The sequence below is a fragment of the Falco peregrinus genome, chromosome 6 (genome assembly GCF_023634155.1).
Source record: "Falco peregrinus isolate bFalPer1 chromosome 6, bFalPer1.pri, whole genome shotgun sequence".
In the NCBI taxonomy this organism is placed as follows: domain Eukaryota; kingdom Metazoa; phylum Chordata; class Aves; order Falconiformes; family Falconidae; genus Falco; species Falco peregrinus.
Genome location: NC_073726.1, coordinates 17,654,391 through 17,675,313, shown reverse-complemented (window position 1 = coordinate 17,675,313; position 20,923 = coordinate 17,654,391). Strand labels below are relative to the sequence as shown.

The following is a 20,923-nucleotide window of genomic DNA, read 5'->3' as shown; positions in this document are numbered from 1 at the left end:
CTGTGCTGTTCTTACCTGATGTAGAAAAAATGAGATGGTAAACATTGCATTTTAAACTTACTTGCGGTTCCTTCATATTGTTTTCTAAATATGTTAAATTTTAAAAATATGTTAACTTTTAAATTAGCAACATCTAACTCAATTTCACTCACTTGTTTCAGGGTAACACTAACAGGTAGGTGAATTAATTTTATGTAATTTCATGCTATTTTCTCGTATCCTCTACTTCAGTAAGCTCTTTCATGATAAAGAAAATCCTTCTACAGGTCTTGATCAAATATAATCAAATATGCAAGGGTGATTTAGATCGTATAATGATGATCTAAGGATGAACAGTGAACTTAATCACAGCTTTTTTTGGGCAGTGTTATTTGCAAAGGAACAAACCCATTCTTAGATACTGCAGTGATAAGTTTTGTTAAAAAACAATAAAAGCATTGAAAACGGATTTCAGTATCTTCAGGCTGACAGGAATCAAAGCTCAGTTTCCAGTGGGTTTGACATCTCTCTTCTCTCTCTCAGCCAAACACACGGCAAAATTCACTCTTTAAAATACGCGGTAAAATTACCTTCAATGTTTGGGTCAGATAGCAGTTTGGACCTGAATACCCAGGGTCGCAGATGCATTGCTCATTCAGGCAGTCCCCATGACCTCTGCAGTTTTCCAGACAACCAGGGCCCAGATAGAAATTATCGATGGCCCACTGCATATCTGAGTATTTCTGGTAGAACCGAAACCTCACAGGACTGGATATAAAGGAATGAAGAAGAACAGACATGTGTATAAAACAACTCGGCTCAATTGAAAAAAAGGTGGATGAAACACAATATACTTATGACTGTACTATCCTCCAAAGTTCCACAAGTAATATCTGGCAGTGTCTGTTGAAACTGATTTTATACATATCCATATATTTTTCTTCACACATGTACTACCTATGCTACATGGATGGATTCCAGACACTGCTGAAGCTGGAAAAAGCTATTCTGGTTTCTTGCCAGAGAATTTCAATTTTGGTTACACTTCCTGAACAGATTATTTAAAGAATATAAGAGATTTTAATTTTGCAGAAAAAGACAAATGGTTTGCATGTGTGTGGGCTACTGCTAACTGCTAACTACTAACTACTAGCTACTACTAACTTTTCTACTCAGTAAGGTCATAGATCGGCTCTCTAATTGACTGCAGCTGCCTGAACGAAACATAACAGGCTGTACCAGAGCAAGCTACAGAGAAGCAAGGATAACTTTGCCGGTTGTTCAGACCAAGAGTCGTGGTCAATCCTGATTGATAGGAAATAAAATTATGCAGCATACATAATGAGCGTGAATGCCACTAGTCTGCACCTTCCTTGCAAGAGAATGAATAGGCAGATGTATCCCGTTGTGTTTTTCAGAAGGTACTGAAACTAAGACAAAATGGGTAGCGAATTCATACTTACTTCCCGACAAGGTTTTCAGGCAGTGCGTACGTTACTCTTTTCCATCCTTTTGTGGGAAAGAAGACAGATGGCTGTGAAACGCTCCCAGAACATTTTGGGTCAGCTGGTAAACACTGAGGTACCAAGTAACTCCAGCTAACACCAAAGTCAGTGGAATACTGCACATGGACCTGATTTTGTGCAAGTTTTTCTGAGGTTTTACATCCAACAGAAACCTAATAAAAAAGACAGTGTAAGCAAAATAGAATTAATTGTGGTGGTGGCTAGAGTTTAGAAAGATATCTGGACCTGAAAACTGAGTGCAGAATTTTGCCTGAAGTGATGGCAGTAGCAGTGCTGATATGGTACCAGTCATCTGCAGATCTCATCAATATTCCCAAGACTGAGAATAGGCACCATATTCTGAGTTTCATTTTCTTCTAGTCAGCTCACATTTCTGGATTTCCAGGTTTTGACACTTGTGGCTTATACCCCAGTACCCTTAACTAATAAAATTAATCTCCCTTCCCACGCAACGTAAGATTTGAGTATTCCACAGGAGGCCAGTCAGCTTGGTTATGTTAGGGGGATTGTCTTTATGGGAGAGATGTGGAAAGGGATCTTCCATATATTGCTGGGTCATTACTTTAATGTAGGTAAAGCGGTGTATGAAGGGCAGTTTGGGTGCAGGTTTGATGTGAATGCATGACAGCATAGGAGCGGTGTGGGCTACATTGGAGCTGCTTTTCCTTTACCAAGCAGCTGTTACAAAACAGGTGCCTTGTATACATGTAATATTCTTATTACATGATTTCCACACAACTGCTGTGTGCGTCACCTCTGAGGACAGCCTGTGGTATTAAAGCTGACCAACGCAGAGCAGGTGAGAAAAATGAGGATGGCCTAACAATTTCCCTGCAGAGAATGGCTCGTGCATAGGCTTATGCATCATCCTACAGCCTGCAAAATCTTCTTAGACCTGGAGCAAAAAGTATTTTTGAACAATGATATTGCAGACAGAGCTTTTACCTTGAACTGCATAATCCAGCCTTCTGTAGGTGTCAGGTCATGGGTGACTGCATAGACCTCTCTGCCATCGTGGCTCCCACAGATCATGACACCATCAGGAGAATCGCAAAATCTCTCAATTGAGCAATCATCATGGAATAACCAGTGTTCATTCACTTGAAAATAAATGGCAGTGTCAGTAATATACAATGACGATATAAATTAAAGAGAACAGAAAGTAGTGTTAACCACTAACGGTGATTCATAGCTTTATTTTTCAGCCTACATGAAAATTATTTAATATTACTCCTGAGAATGTCGGTACTCCATCTTTCCCATGTGCATATTTATTACATTTATCACATTTATTACTCAAAGCACCTCTTACTACTCTCTTACATAAGAATTATAGCATTATTTTTTAAAGTTCAAGAAGCAAGGATCTAAGACTTACTCAAAACATAAACTTCTGTTACATTGGACATCATGGGAGAACTTCTTAATGGGTGTTGCCTATATGTCTGCACAAATGGTACCCCACCACTGTTAGCTGTTAAGCCTTGTAAACATCCAGAAATACATGCTCTACAAAATTTAGTTTTAAAATGTAACTTCCCCAAAGAATGTTTAAAAAGTTAGGAAACAGAAAACAGATATTCAGGTTAAGGAACTTGCTTAGCATAACCTGGCACCTTAAAATCCTTTTTTCTTTTTTTGAAAATAAATTAATTTCTAAATAAATCCATGCAGTAAAAAAAGAAGAGTTAATTACATCTTTTAATTTTGCATTTTGTGAACTAGAAACAAATTACGAGATGCCTATAAGCGATGGAATTGTCTGTGGTATCTGTGTCAGTAAGACAAAGATTCAGAGGCTCAGCAAGATTTGGAAATCGCTGGACTGACTTCTTGCTTTTTAATTCAGATCCATGTAAAATCTTTACCTGTGGTTTTGTCTTCCATGAAGATGTCGAAGGCGATCCTCCCAGTGGGCCCTGCATCGGCAGGGGAGCGCTCATGCTGTGGCAGGGGAGCACTGCTGAAGGTGTCAAGCATCACCGTCCTCTGGTCAGCTGAGCCGGAGATCAACACATTGTCAATAGCCCAGTCGTTCTGGTCCAGGCCATCGTGTTTAGGCTGCCACCAGCGGAAGCGTGTCCCAATGGTTTTGGCATCATAGGGAAGGAGGATGTTCACAAAGCTGAAATAAAAAGTGGAATTTAGTTGTAAGAAAGCCACAGGAGGAAGACACTTCCCAGTGCTCTGTGCTGGGTGCTTTGACCAGGTCCACTCCCATTGTTTCCTAGACTATGTGGAAGCTGGGAAAGAAGGAAAAGACTGGGTGATCTAGCCTATGTTCCCCTACAGGAGACGGCTGAAACAAAAACCTTCCCTATTACTCCCAATGTCATCCCTGGGACAGGGTCTCAGAGTGAGGTGGGAAGGGTCAGCAGCCACTGTGACATGGTTTGAGCAACGTTGTGTGCTCCAACTCTGCTTATGGGACCAAATGCAATGGTCTAGATTAGCAAGTGGGGTATGACCATAAGGTCTTAAGGGAAATGTTAAGAAGGAGAATGCTGAAGTAAAATTAAGATTGCTATTTTCAACCTGGAGCCATTCAGCTATCTGCTGTTTGAGTACCGTTTTCTTATTTCCATTCCAATGGTAGATGATAGTACACTTAAATCTCTTGTCCAGTTAAAGTGCTAGTGATTTATTGGTGTGTCCAAATGAAATAACAAATAAGGGGTCCCTCCCAGCCCCATTTTCTATGAGTCTATTAGATTGGACAGTGAGGAAAAGGTCCACCATACGTATGCATGATCTGAATCTCATGAATATCTGAAAATAGATCTTCAGTGTATCCGTCCTTTTCATGGATATCTGCAGGAATTAATTTTCTCCTCTCCACACCATTTTCTAACTAGTTCAAGCAATGAATTTCTGCTCTTGTCAGTAAGAAACTAGATTGTAAATGAAAGTATCTTAAAGAACAGCATGGGTATTATTACAGTAGCTATTAATTTGTCTTCCTGCAACCCTTTACGAATCTACTAGACTGCTACAGACTCCTTACTACCCTTGTATTTCTGGCCTAGCAGCTGCACAAATGCTGATGATGCTCAAGCACATGTGCTAAGGCCATTCATAAACGCTTGCAGGACTGGGCAGGCTAAACTCTTAAAAGATATGACATCCAAACGACAGCAGTAATATGTCCCACAGGTTCTTAAGAAACATTTAAGACCACCTTACTTTAGTACAGGAAATGTTATAGCCAGAAGAAGGTATCTACAAACCCAGGCTTGCTGAATTGATCATAGAAAATTTCCATTAAGAGGCTCCAGGTGATTCCACCATTCACAGAATACTCCAGCAGCACTCCTTGGTTGCGGTTATTAGGAGTTATCAGACATCCATACATGAAATAAAACTGGATGAATTCTGCACTGGTGAGGTTCAAATCCACTGTAACTAACATACGGCTGCAGCCCTTAAAAGTGATGAAAAAATACGTTGGCTGGCAAAACTTACAAACACAACAAAGTATTAGACTATGCAGTCACTGTTAATTTAACTTCACATTGTAGAACTTTCAAAATTGTACAAAATTATACTAATTATAAAAAAGGTAAAGCTACAACAGAACAATAAATGTTCCTCCCTGAGGACATAATTTCAGTTGCGTTGCAATTTAAAAATTCCTGTTGTGTATTCATACATGTTGCTACTTGTACCTACAGCTTTACAACATTCAGTATCAAGAATGGTATTCACCTTTCTTCTGAATACAAGAGTTATAAAAATCCATGCCCCTGGTGTAAAATATAAGGTTTTCCAGGCAGAATTAATGAATCACTGATTATGTGCTAATGACTCAATTTATGCAAAGCATCAAATGGCACAGCAGTTTTAATAATTTGTTTTTCCATAATCCCTTACATATTTCATGTTGCTTAGTCTATTAGTTAGTGGTACCTACTTAGTCCTACTGGAAGGAAGTGGAAATGTAATACTTCTGTCAGTTTATTTTGAAAACTTGCATCAGTTTGAACCTAGTAATATATTTGCATGGAGCTGATCTACAAGGATATGTTTTGCATGTTTATAAAATACTATTCTGTCATTTTTATAATCACAAGGTTATCTGTAAGCAAACTGTAGTTCAGCAGCAGTCTGGGTTAAATACCTATGTATGCAGCTAAACCAGGAAATTTTACTCTGAGCTTACTCAGCTTACTTTTCTGGGAAAAAAACCCCAACAATGAAGTATCTGAAGAATGAGGCTACACAGGGATGTATTTTCAATGACCAATGCAAGTTATACACATGCAAATACTTAGTTATTAATTTACCTCTGTGGTCTGATTAGAAGCTGCACCAAAGTCTTGTCTCTGGAAGTTCTAAATGCTATCAGGAGCCTATTATGAGTGAGTGGAATTGAGTGTCTACATATTTGGACTGTGCTTTAGTCTATCAGCTCCACCTCCAAAGGCCCCTCCACAGCTCTTTTGAGGCGGCACACATGCTATATCTCATTTTCCTGGCTGCAGCAGGAACATGGTATCTGCTTTCCTGGAGTGTTTCTGGCTGGCCCTCGTCTGTAGGACCTGTCTGACTTTGACCTTAAGCTGGGAAAAGAATATAAGGGTTTTTTTGTATGTTATGTGTTTAATATGTTATGCTGATATTTTTTAACACCTTCCTATTTATTTATCTTTTTAAATCAGTCCCATTTATACTGTCGAATGGAGCCAGCTGGCCCCTGTGCTGAACACACACCCCGCTGAAGTGAAGAGCCATCCCAGAGGCTACGGCGCCGCAGACCGTGCTCAGTTTGCCCCCATTCACTGTCAGCCAGTTCTGGTTAGATGGCGAGCGGTTGAAGTTATCTTTCAGTTGTGTCGGAAGGGGGGTCTCTGGCTCGTCACAGTACAGCCCACCCCAGTGCTCATCGCAGCTGCAGAGGAAAGCAAATGCAAAATTCAGCTGGCAAAAGCTCTGCACAGAGGTTTAATCAGTGCCGTGTTATTCCACATTAAGGTGCCATCTTACTCCGCGTAGAGGCTGTCTGCATCATTTTCTAGCACACAACTGGTGTATGGGGGTTTCAAACATCTGCCACTTTTTGTAGTTAACATGAAAAAAATGCCTTTAGGAAGGCTAGTATTATGTATCATTCTAGCTGCTAATACAGACTACACTCTGGCACAGAGGAAAATCAGTCAAATACATTGTACTTGGAGAGATAAACCTAAGAGAATGTGCAAAGCCTGAGAATGTCCTGCTCATGTTAGATTTTAAGTTTCTTTAAACTGTTAGTGGATGGGTACTTTCCTGTTATTTCATTATATAGTCCCCCTTTTTTTTCTCTGAAAAACCTTCTTATAATGTGTCAAAGATTGGATAACAGCATGGAAATGTGTTCTGCTACTATGCAGATTTCACCAGGGAGATTAAGCCTTGGTACTTCAGTGCTGTCAGGATAGAGGACAACACAATAATATGTCTATTCTGCAGCGGAATGTATTTCTAGCAAACACAGTCACAGCACAATTGTACAACAATTCTCCCATTTCTGTTGCCATTTGTGGCTGGAAAAAAGCAATACATCCATCTGGAAGGTATTTCTCTGTTGCCAGACAGATAAATCTGGGGGGATCTGGTTGTTGTTTGTTAGCTTTGCAGGGCTCTGTGTGGGCTGTTAAACAGTCTGAGGATCAAGCCGGTTTGCTCCACTGGCAAACCCTACCATGGAGCAGAGGCACTGCATTAGGCCATCAAGCCAACACCAGCCCCAAGGCAAAATCTGGCCTTGTGAAGAACTGGTGTGTATTCTGCTTAGTGGACGTGTCTTACCTCCAGCCCAGGTCTTCTGCACCCAGGGCCAGGATTAGGGCAGGGGGACATGGCGTGAAACCCCTTGGGAATAAGGGTGACATCTTCTGGGAAGCTCCAGGGCTGTGCGTTCCTAAAAGGGTATGCAAACTCAAGGGGTCCTTGCTCACTACCTAGTGGGAGGGGAGCCAAGATACAGCATAGGCAGCAGCAGAGGTGATACACTGCCGCTGAGGAAAGGACTGGCAGCACGGCCCACACATTTGACGTACAAACAGGCAGAGGTCTGGCAGAGCTAACCCCCACACTTACCCCTTCCTCTTGTTATTTCTGTTCCCAAGTAGTCCCAGTGCCCTGCTTTAACAGCAAGATCCACCTTCCTTTTAAAAATTGTATCAAAGCCTTTCCTGCAAGTTCATTGAAATGACAGAGGAGGAGCAAAACGCTACAGCATCGGGCAGGACAGGGCACAAATGGCACTTACACACAGTTGTCTTGTGTGCACTTCCCATGGCCGCTGCACATGTCTATGCAGCCATCCCCAATGTAGACGTTATCGATTGCCCATGTTTGCTGCTTATCGAAAGGAGCAGGCTGGTGCCAGCGGAAACGAGTGGCTTGAGACCTTTGGGAGAGAAAGAAAAACAGAAAGGTAATAATTCTAGCTAAGCTAATCTTTATTTTGACTGAAAAGAAATGCCAGTCTTAAGGCTAGACTGCTCCTGGAAGATTCATTTGATACCAGCACAACCCAGGGCTGATTCTTCATAACGACAAGGTCTCTGAAAAGCCAAGAGCAGGGTGCCCACATTTGGAGAGCAGGACAAAGCATGGGTGCTTGGTAGCATGCTGAGAGCGTGGGAGGTGGGAAAGCGCTCACCAGTGAGAGCAAAGGCAGTGGGCTGTGGTTGGTGCAGTGGAGAAGAGGGTAGGAAGAAGGTGATATGCCCAAAGGGAAGCTCAGACCAGTCATAACCACGTACAAGCACAAATCCGAACTTGAGGGACAGCTGGGAGCTGGATCAAACCAGAATCACCCAAATCCTCCAAGTTTCACCCTGAGCCTGAGTGCTATTGCTTCTGTCCAAGTCAACAAACTAACCCAACCTTTTCTCTATGAATTCTCCCAACTACACTTAAGTAAGAGCAACTCTAAGGAGTGAGTTGGCTGCTGCCATTTATAAACCTACAGGGGACAGATGAGAGCATGTGTATGTGCAGCATGACCCTGGTTTTGCAGTTTCCTCCCTCCCCTCCATCCAGGGCTAGGCTGGAAATGTTAAAAAATAGTCTTTGGCATGATCCTGGCTCCTTCCAGTAAATAATTTTCGTTTTTTTCATTAAAGAGGGCTTAGCTCCCTGTTCTAACACCTTGCTTTGATGTAGTTATATGTGAATTAAGTGTCTCAGCTCTCCCAAGATAGAGGACAAAAACCTAGATGAAACAGTCAGGGGATACCTAATAGCTATTCAGGTCACGCAGCAGTGGACACCTATATTCCAATAGCTGTGAGTAGATGAATTTCTGTAACTTATCAAAAATACCATTTTAAATTCAAGCTAGTCCATGTTTTGCTGTACAGCACTAGATGGCAGCATTGAACTTTGTGCAGTCTGTTTTCTTTTGAAACTCAAAGCGAAATTACAATTATTGTAAACACCAAAACAAATAAACAGCAAAATCCCCCAAATTTATTCAGTGTAAATATAGACCTTTTATGGTAAGGTCAGTGTTATCCTATGAATTATTTCTTTATAAACATGTTGCGTGAGGTGAATGAATAACAAGTTTATCCAAAGAGAAATCTACTACTGTGCTGTCTAGCTGCTCACCAAATAGCATTTTTAAAAGAAATGCATAAATTGTGAGGAGGTCCTTTAGGAATAAAGGCAAGCCCTATATCTTACACTGCTTGCTTTAGGTTTAGTGCTTCACTAACAATTTATGGAGCTGATGCTCCCCAGAGAAGCTTTGCATTTGCATTTGCATTTTAAAATCAGCTCTGAGTCTGATCAAAACTGAGTGTTCGTTGCCTTCCACAGGCCAGAGGTTAGATAGCACCCTGGGCTACACAAGCCCTAAAAGGCTACGTAAGGATGGGTGCTGTGCAATAGGCCAAGCTATTGACTATGTGGCCTGCATATCCCCAAAACACACAGGCACAAACAATTAGAGACACACACCTGCTGTTACACAGCTTGAAAATAAAGCAGCATAAAAATTATATTGCATCTAGACTAAAAGGCCTATTAGCTGCACCTCTCTCATGCAATTCCTATCTTAATAGCTTTGGGAAATCTTATTACCTGAGCCAACAAATATAGTTATTGGATTGGACACAAAAGCGAACTTTGCCTCTGTAGGACATCAGACTTCTTTTGTCGTATACTGCTCAAAAAACTTTTCAGTCTTAAAATCAAAGTTATTTATAAACCTAAATTTATTTTGGGTGGTAGGTTCCTTTCAGGTCCAAATTCAATTGGTCTGAAACATCAGCTCCAGTCCTGATTTATCCTATTTAGCCTCAGAAAGCCCCCCCTGAACACAGGTTTACAGACTTTATACAAGAACTGTTGGGGTAATGGAATTTGCAGACAGTGTGTAGTGAAGCAGTACAAAAGAGGAAGAAGAGGAGAACGATGCTGGGAACAAGTCCTAAAAAAATACTGTTACTTGATGTGAAGCACTGCACTGAAGATAGGGAAGAATCTAGGTGCCTTACATGATCGGTAACAGAACATGGACTTTTCCACTACTAGTTTCCAAATGTGTGGCAAGTGTATAAGCGCTCTCAGTACAATTGCTAAAAGATAAAGGTCTCGATTTCCAAACTCGTGTGGGCATTAGCTGGCATCTTTCACAACAACCTTTCTTAAACAGGCATAGGCTCTGCTGGTGCTGTGGTACTTCTGTGCCCGCAGTTAGTTCAGCCTATGCGTATGTGAGGAGGTTGGGTTCAGCAACGGGAGCAAAGCTGTGGAGCCAGGTTGTGCAGAGAGCCTGATGTCCATGCTACCTGTGTTTGCAGGGCTTTACTTTGGGCTAGCTCTACGCCAGCTTCATCAGGTATGACTGCGCGGGGAACAGTCACAGCTATTCCTGCAAAACAAGCACATCAAGAAGGATGCAAACTGGAAGGCTGAACTACCCAGTTGTCCCTAGATGGATCTTTTTGACAAACAAAATAAAAATCCAGGAGTTTTCAGAGCATCGTAGGGAACAGTATGGCAGCACTCCCAATAGCCCTGTCAGTCCCAACAGCTCCTTTCACTGCACCCTCCCAACCAATCCCACAATTTTTCTTCCCTCAAAGACAAAAGAACATAGGAAAAGGAAGAAGAGGTGAAAATGGGGCATGAGTAAAAACAATGATGAGAACATCAAAGGTGAGAGAGACACAAAAGACACAAAGAATGCACAGAAAAACAAGAAGCCTGAAAAGTGCTACATTTAAATCGACAGCTCATAGTCAACAACAGCAAGCACAGGGTGCAGCAGGGATTCAGCCAGTCCAATTAGACACTGAAACAACCAGAATTCAGTGAGACTGAGGATAACATGAGATTCTTGAAAAAGTTCCCTCTGTCCCTCCCCAGGACAAGACAGAACAAGAATTTCCTATCTTTAAATAGCTAAGAAAAGTAAATGCACATAGGAGCTTTGGAATTTTTTATGCAAAGCAGAATGGGGCTTCATTTACTGATATTTATTTGTTGCTATATACATGGACCAAACAAAAATGGCAAGGTACAATTATTTTAACGCTATAATGTATGATGCCTTAAGACACAGTTACACATTTAGATTTATTCTACAGAAAACCAGAGGGAGATACCTAGTATACGGAGGCAGAGGCAGAGTAACCCGGGTCCACTTGTTGAAAGTGTCCGAAATGAGAATCCTCTGGAGATGGTACTTGTTGCATTCCACGTTAGTGGGAAGACAGTCTCTCAAAATGGGGTGCCAGGTCAGACCAAGGTCCACTGAATATTCCAGTTCAATAGCTAATGGTGGAAAGATGGTTAGTTACTTAATTTAGAGCCTTACATCCATAGGCCTGCAATAAACTGGTAACCCCAGAGAGCGTTAGTCACAAGTTTATGCTGACAAAATAACCACTCAAAACTTTTCAAACTCTTGCGACAGAAGCACAAAGCTACCCAACCTTTACATGTTGCTGGGCACATATAGCTCAGGAGAAGATTGCAATACACCTCTGCATCCATCACCTTACTCAAGGGACCACAATTGCAAAGATAAAGTCTTTAAGTCTCCAGGATTAAGTCAGGCCTGTGGTTGCAGTGTGCAAGAAAGTGATGTGGCAGCATCATGACCAGCACCTGTTTTTGTTTTTCAGGCTGAAGGATGAGATTCAGATCACTGTGTTAGCCAGAGCAACACTTACATTCAAACTTTTGGCTCTGTCACAGGATGATTAAGTCACCCTTCCAACCCCTCCAGGCCAGCACATGTATTTATCCATCATAAACAATTTTAAATTGAGTTTGTTAGTCATTGAGCTTGTTTTCATTCAAACACAGTCTAGCCACATTGAAGTAATGTATTCATTTCTAGGCAAAAAATCAGCAATTTCATTGTTTTGATGCTTATGGCTTATAAACTTTTACTATGAAAAGTAAAGGTTAGTCAAGCTTACTAAATACTTCAAGTTAAACTTTTATGCAGCCATTAAAAAGTAAATAATAACAGGCACAGAACTGTAACTCGAAGTATATGTTCCAGCTGCCAGGCATTCTGGCTGTGTAAAACATGGAACATGTTTGCAGTGACAGGAGTGATAAATCTGTGATCTTTTTTAATTACTACAGACCCATTTCTTCTATCCTCATGCACAGAGAATGACCCTTAATCACCCAATCAGTCCTACTCGATGTCTAAGCACAGAAGACAGTGCCATAGAAATACAAGGGCAAGTGGATACAAACAAGGGTAAGTGAGTTTTTGGTGTTAAATCTCCGTCACCAAAATGAAATGCTTTGCTCATCATGACTGGAAGCATGATTAGGTAGTGTCCTGCCTAATTTAATACTAAGTTAAGATAATGGTACGTGTAGTGGACAAAGAAACAAAAAAAGAAGGAACTGCTTCTTTGCCAGTATAAACTGCCAAAACACTTTTAAACTTAGCAGAGGTGATCTTAGGATGCCACAGTCTTTTTAATAAAATAAAATAAAAAATTTAAAATTTGTTAAGCATTTGAGTAAAATATGTTACTTCCATTGACTTTAGAACAGCAAAATCAGAGAAGCCACCCCTGGGACTTCATGTAAAGTCTTTTTCCAGTTTTTGTGCAGAATTCTAGAGGAATAGTCACAACCCGGTGAATTAACTCATGCTACATGCTGCAACATATTATATTCTACTCATAAAAAAAATCTATACCCCAAAACCCTATGCTAAAATAATGTAATTTAAGATGTACAATCAAGCATTCAAAAGCTAGGAAGACTTGTTTCTTGTACATCTTAGAATTCACATAATGCACCAATTCTTAATTTCCATGTGATGTGTATTGAGTGTAGAGCATGTTTTTATTTATATGTGTATGTGTGTACGTATACATACACACATACAAAAGCATGCTCTGCACTGAATACACATCATATGGAAAAAAAGAAGTTAGGTAATTAAAAATTGCATCATTGTGTATATATACACATATATATGCATGTATCTATGCATACATTCCTACATACACACATATATATATATACACATGTTTATTATTTCATGTGGACAATACACATTTTTGCAGTTGATGCTGACTTAGCTGGTGTCAGATGTATGCTGATATAAATCATCTCTTAATTATACCCGTGCAAGTGAGATCTTCACTGAAAATGCAAGACCACAAAGCAAGAAATATATGCTGGGAACACCCAGCTGCTTATTATTAGAAGCATAAGATAACCCCAAGCTGTGGATACCATAAACTGCTAAATGGATTTGAGTAAGAAGCTGTTAGGTTTTTTCTCAAATGAATTGAACAGTTAACTTAAGTGCTCGGAGGGAATAATATACTTTAGTTTACCTTATGCTTCAGACACCTAGAATAAAAAAGCTGATACTACAATTCCTAACAGAAACATGCAACTATCTTTTGTTTCTCAGTTCTCGTTACGATGAAAAATAGAACCAGAAAACAAGTGTAGTGTGCTGTACAGGAGAGGAAGAGGAAGGGCAGGAATTACTAAGAGGTCATTACCATAACAGGAGTCTGTGACAGAGCAGGATGCCGCAAAATCTATTTGCAAGAAAGAGTCTTCATTGACAACGATGTCAGTGGTGACAACGTAGCGGGTGCTGGCTTTCTCAATGAACACTAGAGCATCCCCAGTAGAGCCACAGACTGGCATCTTTGTTCCACCAGGATGGAGCAGCCACTTTCTGCTATCCAGTGTGGTGAAATCATCTTCTAATACTGTATTGCCAGAGATGTTTCCTCCAATAAGAATCTGAAACATTAGGAAAGGAAATTGTTATTGAAAAGAAAAAATGTCTAGAAGTCTTCACAAACATACATGTGACATAGCATCCTGGAGGAGGAAGAGATTTACTGATTGACACATATATAGTCTGCTGGCCCAAAATACACAAATTTACTTTGTAAAGAGTTTAGGTTATGAGGAAGGGGAATATCTTTTTCCTACAAAGGAGTCCTAAAGAGATCTGTTCAGCTATACAAAGCTGAAGTTCAGGGAAGTGAACTCCATCCTGGGTGAATTAAAACTGCTCACAAAAATAAATGTTGGTATGAGCAAAGTTATTACACTGTCGTTTTTCCTACTGACTGCTCAGCTCTGCTGTAATCTGGTGCACTCCTACGAGATTGCATGGGCTGATAGAATTGGGCAAAAAGTCTCTTTTGCCATTGACTGTAAGATGTCAGCATTTTACCACTCAACAGCAAGCAAGGTAGAATTAATTTTCATTTGCTATCTGAATTCGGGTTTTGATTGTTCTGAACTAAAATTAACCATATTCAATGAAGTTATAGGAATGAAAGAATGAGGACTTTTTCATTTTTAAATGGAGGGATGGGAAGTAAAATTTTGTAACCACATCATTAAATGTGGCTAGGAGTTCAGTTTCTGGATTCCTCCTAAGGACCTGAACTAACTCCTTTAAAAAATCATTCATATGTTTAAGCAAGTTTAACTTGGACAGCCCAATAACACTACTTAGAGAGCAATCACTTTAGTGGGGTTTCTTGAGGTTTATACCAAGTAATAAAAAGAAACATAATAATCTTTATAGAAGCAATTCTCAAATAGGAAACAACTTTGTTTTCAAAATTAGAAGACTGATATAGACTGACATTTTTCAGCATTTTTTTTCTATTACATTCTACCAAGCCAGTTACATATTTGGACAGAGTTTAAATGAAGGATTTTAAAGTTTAAAACTCAGACTTGCATGTTGCATGGTAAGGGCTTCTGCAGTGTGAACCTGAGGCTCTACTCATGTACGAAGGACTTTCCTAGCTCCAAAATGGGCGTTCAGTACCCTGCATGGAAACTGTGTGTTAAAAACACAAGCTTAGCAAAGAGTAATTGTTTATTTTTATTTTAATTTTTAAATTTAAAATATTTTTAAGATAAAATCTATTATTTTGCTAATTATTATAATTCTGGAATATCTTTATACAAAGCATTTTTGCTTGACCTGCTGAAATGACGTATGCCAACAAAAGGGAAACATTAAGACTGAAAACAGTCTACAGCTGTATTATCAACAAACAGTGCACAGGATTCCTTACCTGGTCGATTACCCAGGGACTGTAGAAATGTCCATTCTCGGATGGTTGCCACCAGCGAAGCTGAGTGGAGCTGGAGCGAGCCTTCAAGGGAATTTCCAGGGCAATGTATCGTCCCACATTGCTGGAGTTACTGAAGAGGAACTCCTGGAGAAGGTTCCATGTGAGGCCCCCATTGAGCGAGTACTGCAGCAGCACAGGCTGGCTCCTGGGGTCTGGCACCCCCTTGCCGCATCCCAGTCTCATGAAGAACTGCACAAATCTAACAGGGGGAGCAATTACTGGGAAGATTTCTTTTCTGCAAAAACCTACACAACCAACTAGAAAGACTTCGAGTTTGTCTATTGACTAGCCCTGTGGTTTCTTGCTGTAAGAGTCAGCTTTAGGGAGGTCTTATGATTTCCTTTTCAAAGCCTCCATAATATAAGTAGACAGACAGGTGGGGTGACAAAAATTCATTTTGCCTGTGTGGTCGTTTGCCAGGCAGAAGAGGCTGAACAAAGCCAGTCATTTATGTTTTGAGCTTTTGTCTGCATAGCAGATGGTGTTACAAATATCAGAAACATAATCCTGGGTGAAATTTTTTATCCCTGTAGCCCATGAGTACAGATATTAGTGACAGAAAAGCAATGGTACCCTAAGTAGATCATAATTTGCTATGAATTTGCTGAAATCCTTGAATTCAAAATAAGCATCTTGGTTTCCCGTTGGCATAAACTAGAGAAAATCCGGACAGGAGAACAAAGCACGTTTCACTTTCAGGGATCATTTGGTCCATTTAGTCAGCCTGGGAAATTTGTCTAAATCACACTGCTTAAATGTGCTGGTTTCCCTGAAGCCAGCCCAAGCCACCCAGGGAAACCAGCACTTTCATCCCCTATTTAATTGGCTTCTCCAAAGCAGCACAATAGACTTGTATCAAACTGTGAAATTCTTCTGGTTAGCCGATGCTCATAAATAGCTCTACTATGCGCTTGGAGTAGAGGGAACCGCTGCTGTAATGATATTTACCTATCAGACTTGCTGCGATATTACAAGTATTAATTCATGTTTGCACAGCTTTCACACAGCTTTAGAGTGTTGTATCTGTTCTAATTATTATTGCATTAGTGCTGCCTGGATCACGGTTAAATGAAATGGTGCAGAAGAAGTTCTGATTCAAAAGTCTTGCTCTGGTTTGATATGCAGGTAGATCCACTGGGAGCGGAGGCTGCAGAGGTGCTGGGCAGACAAAGCTTCAATAAAACACCAGACCTGCAAGTCAATTAATTCTAGTCCTCTCTGTGACTCACGGTTTCTCTTGCTACTATATATATAACTTCTTTCGCTATAGATTATATCCACCTCCATGTCCCAGACATAACTTATTGCTTGTGCTGTAAAGGAGCACTGGGGACCCTCATGGATCAACGTATCAACTGTAATGGATTGGATTCACTACTGGCAAGTCTTTGTGCCTCCTCAGATTTACTCTGACATTCACCACATAATTCAAAGGAAATAAACCCAGGTGACCTTGTCTCTGTTGAATCTGGTCTCTGTGGATTGCTATTCTTTTATCTGAATTTTTACTAATATCATAATAACCCACTCAAAAATAGGTAACAATGTCTAGCAGATAAAAAAGTAATTTTAAATATCTCTCTTCTCATCTCACAGATATTTTGCAAAGGCTCTGCCTATTTTGAAATGGAAAAGCAAAGTTTTCTTGTAGGTCTAGTAACACTAAAATGTGTGGATATTCTAGTAATTCAGAATTGAAAGGGATTTGGTTAGCTATGACACCTCAAATATTCTGTCCCCACTGATATTTCATGCTGTACAGTTTCAGCTATAGGTATCACCATGATGGTGACATACTGTCCCCTGTGTTACATTCTTTAAAATATAAATGTGATGGCAATGGATAATGGATTGCAAAGTCCGCTTCATTTCAATCCCCAGGTGCTGAGCGTGGCCTGCAGCACTGATAGACACCACTGCTCACCTGTGTACTTCAAGGCATCTCCTCGTAAGAAAAGGGGAAGTTTTGATGTGACTACTGAGTCTAAGTACCCTTAAAGATATTTATTAGAAGTGCTGCTTCTCCTCATTCCTGGCATAAACTGAAACCTCTTCCCACGTCCTGTGCAGAATTTGGCACATCTGTGTCACAGCCAGATCTGTTGTGCTTTGCAGGTGGCTGATAGAGTCAGCCTGAAAATTAAGAAAACCCCACTGCAATTACTTCAGGTTGCTAAAGAGCAGCCCCCAGCAATGCCGCTGCAGTCTGCCTTGCTGTTCAGAAGACAACATACAGTTATTTGTTGATAACTGTTATTTTTCATCAGCATATACAAGAAATTAAACGTGCTGTTTTGTTTTCCTTTTACTAAGACAGAAGTCATTTATCTCCATGTAACACCTTGAGGTCAATATATGCAAATCCAGCTACAGACTGTCACGAAGAGGAGATAAATGACGGCTCTTTGAACACGAGTAATAAGGAAAACATGTCATTTAGTGTAATGGAGCAACTTACAAGATCTTTTGTTTCTTTTGTTAAACAATCTTTTAATTTCAGAATGGTCTAGGAAATAAAATCAGTGCAGAGTATTTATGTTTGTATTTACCAAGTTCTGAAAAAAGTTTGCTGTAAGGAATCTTACAGATTCAATACAGGGATCTTTAATATTGCACCTCACTGAGGGTTAGCTAACTGCTGATCTAAAAAATATAATAGTTAGAAATTAGGCATCTTTATTGACCATGAGGTTCTGCAATAAAATGATTATTTAAAGCTTCAATGCTAATGAAGACAAGTCAAAAAGAAATAAAGCGCCTGTTAGAGTGTTCCCCAAAGAACATTAGAGAGAAGTAGGGTGGTTACAAGAGATCAGTAGAAAAAAGTCTCAGACAAAATGCCACCTTTCCGAAGTATTAAGGTAAGGATATAAACTAAAATACGGAAATAATTAGAAAACAATGCCTATTTGTTAGCATGCACACAATTAGGATGTGGTTTAAATTTTAGTGTACGTTTTTTTAATGTGGCTTGCTTAGCATGTCTCACTTATCAAATACCTCCTCTGTGGGCTGTAATGACACAACATAATCTCTAAATACACTTAAAAATATTTGTTTTTCAGTTGCTGTGCTCACTGTAGCTGGTGACAGCTTGATGGGAAATTCTCAGTGAATTATGTGCACAATACGAAGAAAGTAAGCTTCAAAAATGAAAGAATTATGAGATGATGAATGTAAAAGTTACTCCTTGGCAGCGGATACTCCTGTTTCAGCAATGGCTCATAATACACCAAACTGTAAGACAAGCAGAGCGTGTGACACGCAATCGATTTCTCATGTTATGCATTTAAAAAATAAAAACTTGCATAAACTACTGAAGGTGTGGCACCAGATCCTGGAGTTCTTATTCAAGGTAAAAAAAAAACACAAATATTTAAATGATCCATTAAAGTTCAAATTAAATTTAATTTAAAATGGTAACAATGGTTAAAATGGAATATTCACTACCGTAAGGACCACAGAATATATCAGCTTGCCTTTACCACAGAAGTGTTGCATATATATTATTTTTCAGTATGTTATTTCTATAGTGAAATCCTGAAAGAACTTTGAAATTGTGTTACCTGGCTTGTGACAAATCTAGGTCTCGAGTCATCAACATACGTAAGCCTTCTTCATTAAAGAAAAGGTTGTTTCCTCCAGACATGATGCCACATTTCCTTGATGGCTTTCCACCACTCACAAGCAGGAATCTGTCTGACTCCAGCTGACCTGAATACACAGTGAACACATATTTATGATTTAGTCCAAAGTGCTCCTACTGCAAGAGTACTGTTTCCAGGGGAAGAGAGCTAAATTAAACATCACATGCAGAGTGAAGAAATATTCGATGTTTCCAATGCAATGCATTCTAGAAAACTGCCGTGAATCAAGACAAAATAAACAAAAAACCCTCAGAAGTATGAAATCTGCGATCTTACTCTCTAGTTATTCACAAGATTTGCCACTTTTCTACATTTTTCTTAAAATAATGAGAAAGTACTCAGGGCTATAAAGAATCTTTGGGTATCATGTGGTAGCAGGCAAGCAAAGGCTTGCAAAATTCAAAGTGAACAGCAGCACGTATGAAGGAATGAGTTTGGTTCACAGGTGCTGCTTTACTCAAAACGGGCTCTTCTTGCCATGCTTGCTACTGGGGGAAACCTCAAGGTGGTTTTAAAGTTGTGTAGGTGACTGCTGTGTGTGCCCAGGCCTGCATGAGGCTTTGAGTTCCCTCCTGCCGTTGCTCGCTTGGAGACCCCAAGCTGTGCCTGCCGAGTGGTGGCCCTCACCGCTGAGACACAGGGTCTGCCCTGAAACCATGTTTGCTGTATTAAGGCCACTTAGGCTTCCCTTGTAGTGAGAAACGGCACAACATTAAAGCCCGCTGTTGTTTGCCTCACTTGCACGCATTCTGTCTGTGTTAAAGTCAAACCGCCATCAAACCATCATTTTCTTCTAAAATTATTTTCTACATATAAAGTTTCAGGAAATTCTATTTCGGTGAAGATTTTGTATTCCAGCATTAACATCTTCACAAATAATCAGACACTCCAAACTAGACAACTGATAGCCATTGAACATTCACAAACCATGCCTGAGAATGACATCTAAATTACTTGGTTCACGGGAATCCCCCTCCAGCATAAATTACATTCAGAAGCATGCAGAGGTAAGGAAGACTTTGCTGTTTTATCCCTTGAGCCCAGGGTTTCACTAAGACAGACAGGCAGAACTCGGACCCCTGCAAAAAAAAAAGAGATACCTTCAAAATCATCCTTAAGGAAGTCAGAGTTCTTGGTACTTATTTTGCAGGTTGGCCCAGAGTACCCAGGGTCACAGATGCACTTTGTGCCATTGATACAGCTGCCGTGCCCGTTGCACATCTCCTCGCACTGTGGGCCAATGTACACATTGTCAATGGCCCAAGTCACTGGCTGGGATCCAGCAGGGTAAAATCCTTGGTACCATCTAAACCTTGCCAACCTGAAAAAGGCATAAAATGTATTTAATTGAAATAATAATTCCATCTTTTTTGTATTCTGTAGATATACAAAATACTATGCAATATATACAGTATTCTTTCTGTTGGAACTGGCTTGATAAATAGCATAATTCTAGAAACCGACTGCTATATCTAATTCCTTCAGTCCCTCATGCATCTTTATGTTGACATTCAACCCAAGTACTGACAGAAATAAAAATAACATTATTCATTACTTATAATACCAAAACTGAATGACGGACTTGAAAATGGGATTTGAAAGCTAACCGCTCTTCTCTCCATCGTCATGGGGAGGATGAATGGCTGTGGTCTGATGGATTTCCTTCTGCTTTGGCTTACAGTGTCTGGGTCAGACCAGGCCACTTTCACCCCTTCCCGGAGAGTGAAACCCTACTTCATGCTGCCACTCTCCCCCCAGGGAGTCCACCTGTGAAGCTGGGGTGCTAGGATCTCATCCTCAGTTACAAGGAAGGAAAACATGACCTGCCATGTCACTGGCTTGCTTTCGGTGGCTTAATCTTAAACCAGACTGATATTGCAAGTTGTTAATTTAAACTATATTCTCCTTTGGGTGCGGTCCTGTCATTTTTAATTCACCTCCTAAGTGCTACTTGCATCAATGCTGCATATAAAGAGCAACTGACTGGGGAAGAAGAGAAAACAAATTGAGAGAGGGAAAAACACTTGAGAGACTAATTTTATTCCCAATTGAGAAAATGTTTTAAAGGAGGAAGGAAATCAGAAGAGTGAGAAGGGAAAAGCACTTAATTGCCTTGCATGTTTAATGTGTCTTGTTAGAGATAACTAAATGCAGCAGGAGAATC

At 40.1% G+C, this 20,923-nt stretch overlaps 1 protein-coding gene across 2 annotated transcripts in view; it reads right to left on the bottom strand.

Annotated features, from left to right (window-relative positions):
* The window catches only part of RELN (reelin), a 298,010-nt gene that overhangs the window by 21,169 nt on the left and 255,918 nt on the right, over positions 1-20,923 (bottom strand). For both annotated transcript variants that reach the window (XM_055807624.1, XM_055807623.1), the window contains exons 42-53: positions 19,860-20,080; positions 18,679-18,826; positions 15,053-15,311; positions 13,499-13,748; positions 11,108-11,276; positions 7,756-7,896; positions 6,216-6,393; positions 4,733-4,926; positions 3,374-3,630; positions 2,451-2,605; positions 1,443-1,657; positions 570-747 (exon numbers count right to left, since the gene is read on the bottom strand). In XM_055807624.1, the coding sequence (XP_055663599.1) occupies positions 570-747; positions 1,443-1,657; positions 2,451-2,605; positions 3,374-3,630; positions 4,733-4,926; positions 6,216-6,393; positions 7,756-7,896; positions 11,108-11,276; positions 13,499-13,748; positions 15,053-15,311; positions 18,679-18,826; positions 19,860-20,080 (2,365 nt within the window). The remainder of the gene's footprint in view (positions 1-569; positions 748-1,442; positions 1,658-2,450; positions 2,606-3,373; positions 3,631-4,732; positions 4,927-6,215; positions 6,394-7,755; positions 7,897-11,107; positions 11,277-13,498; positions 13,749-15,052; positions 15,312-18,678; positions 18,827-19,859; positions 20,081-20,923) is intronic.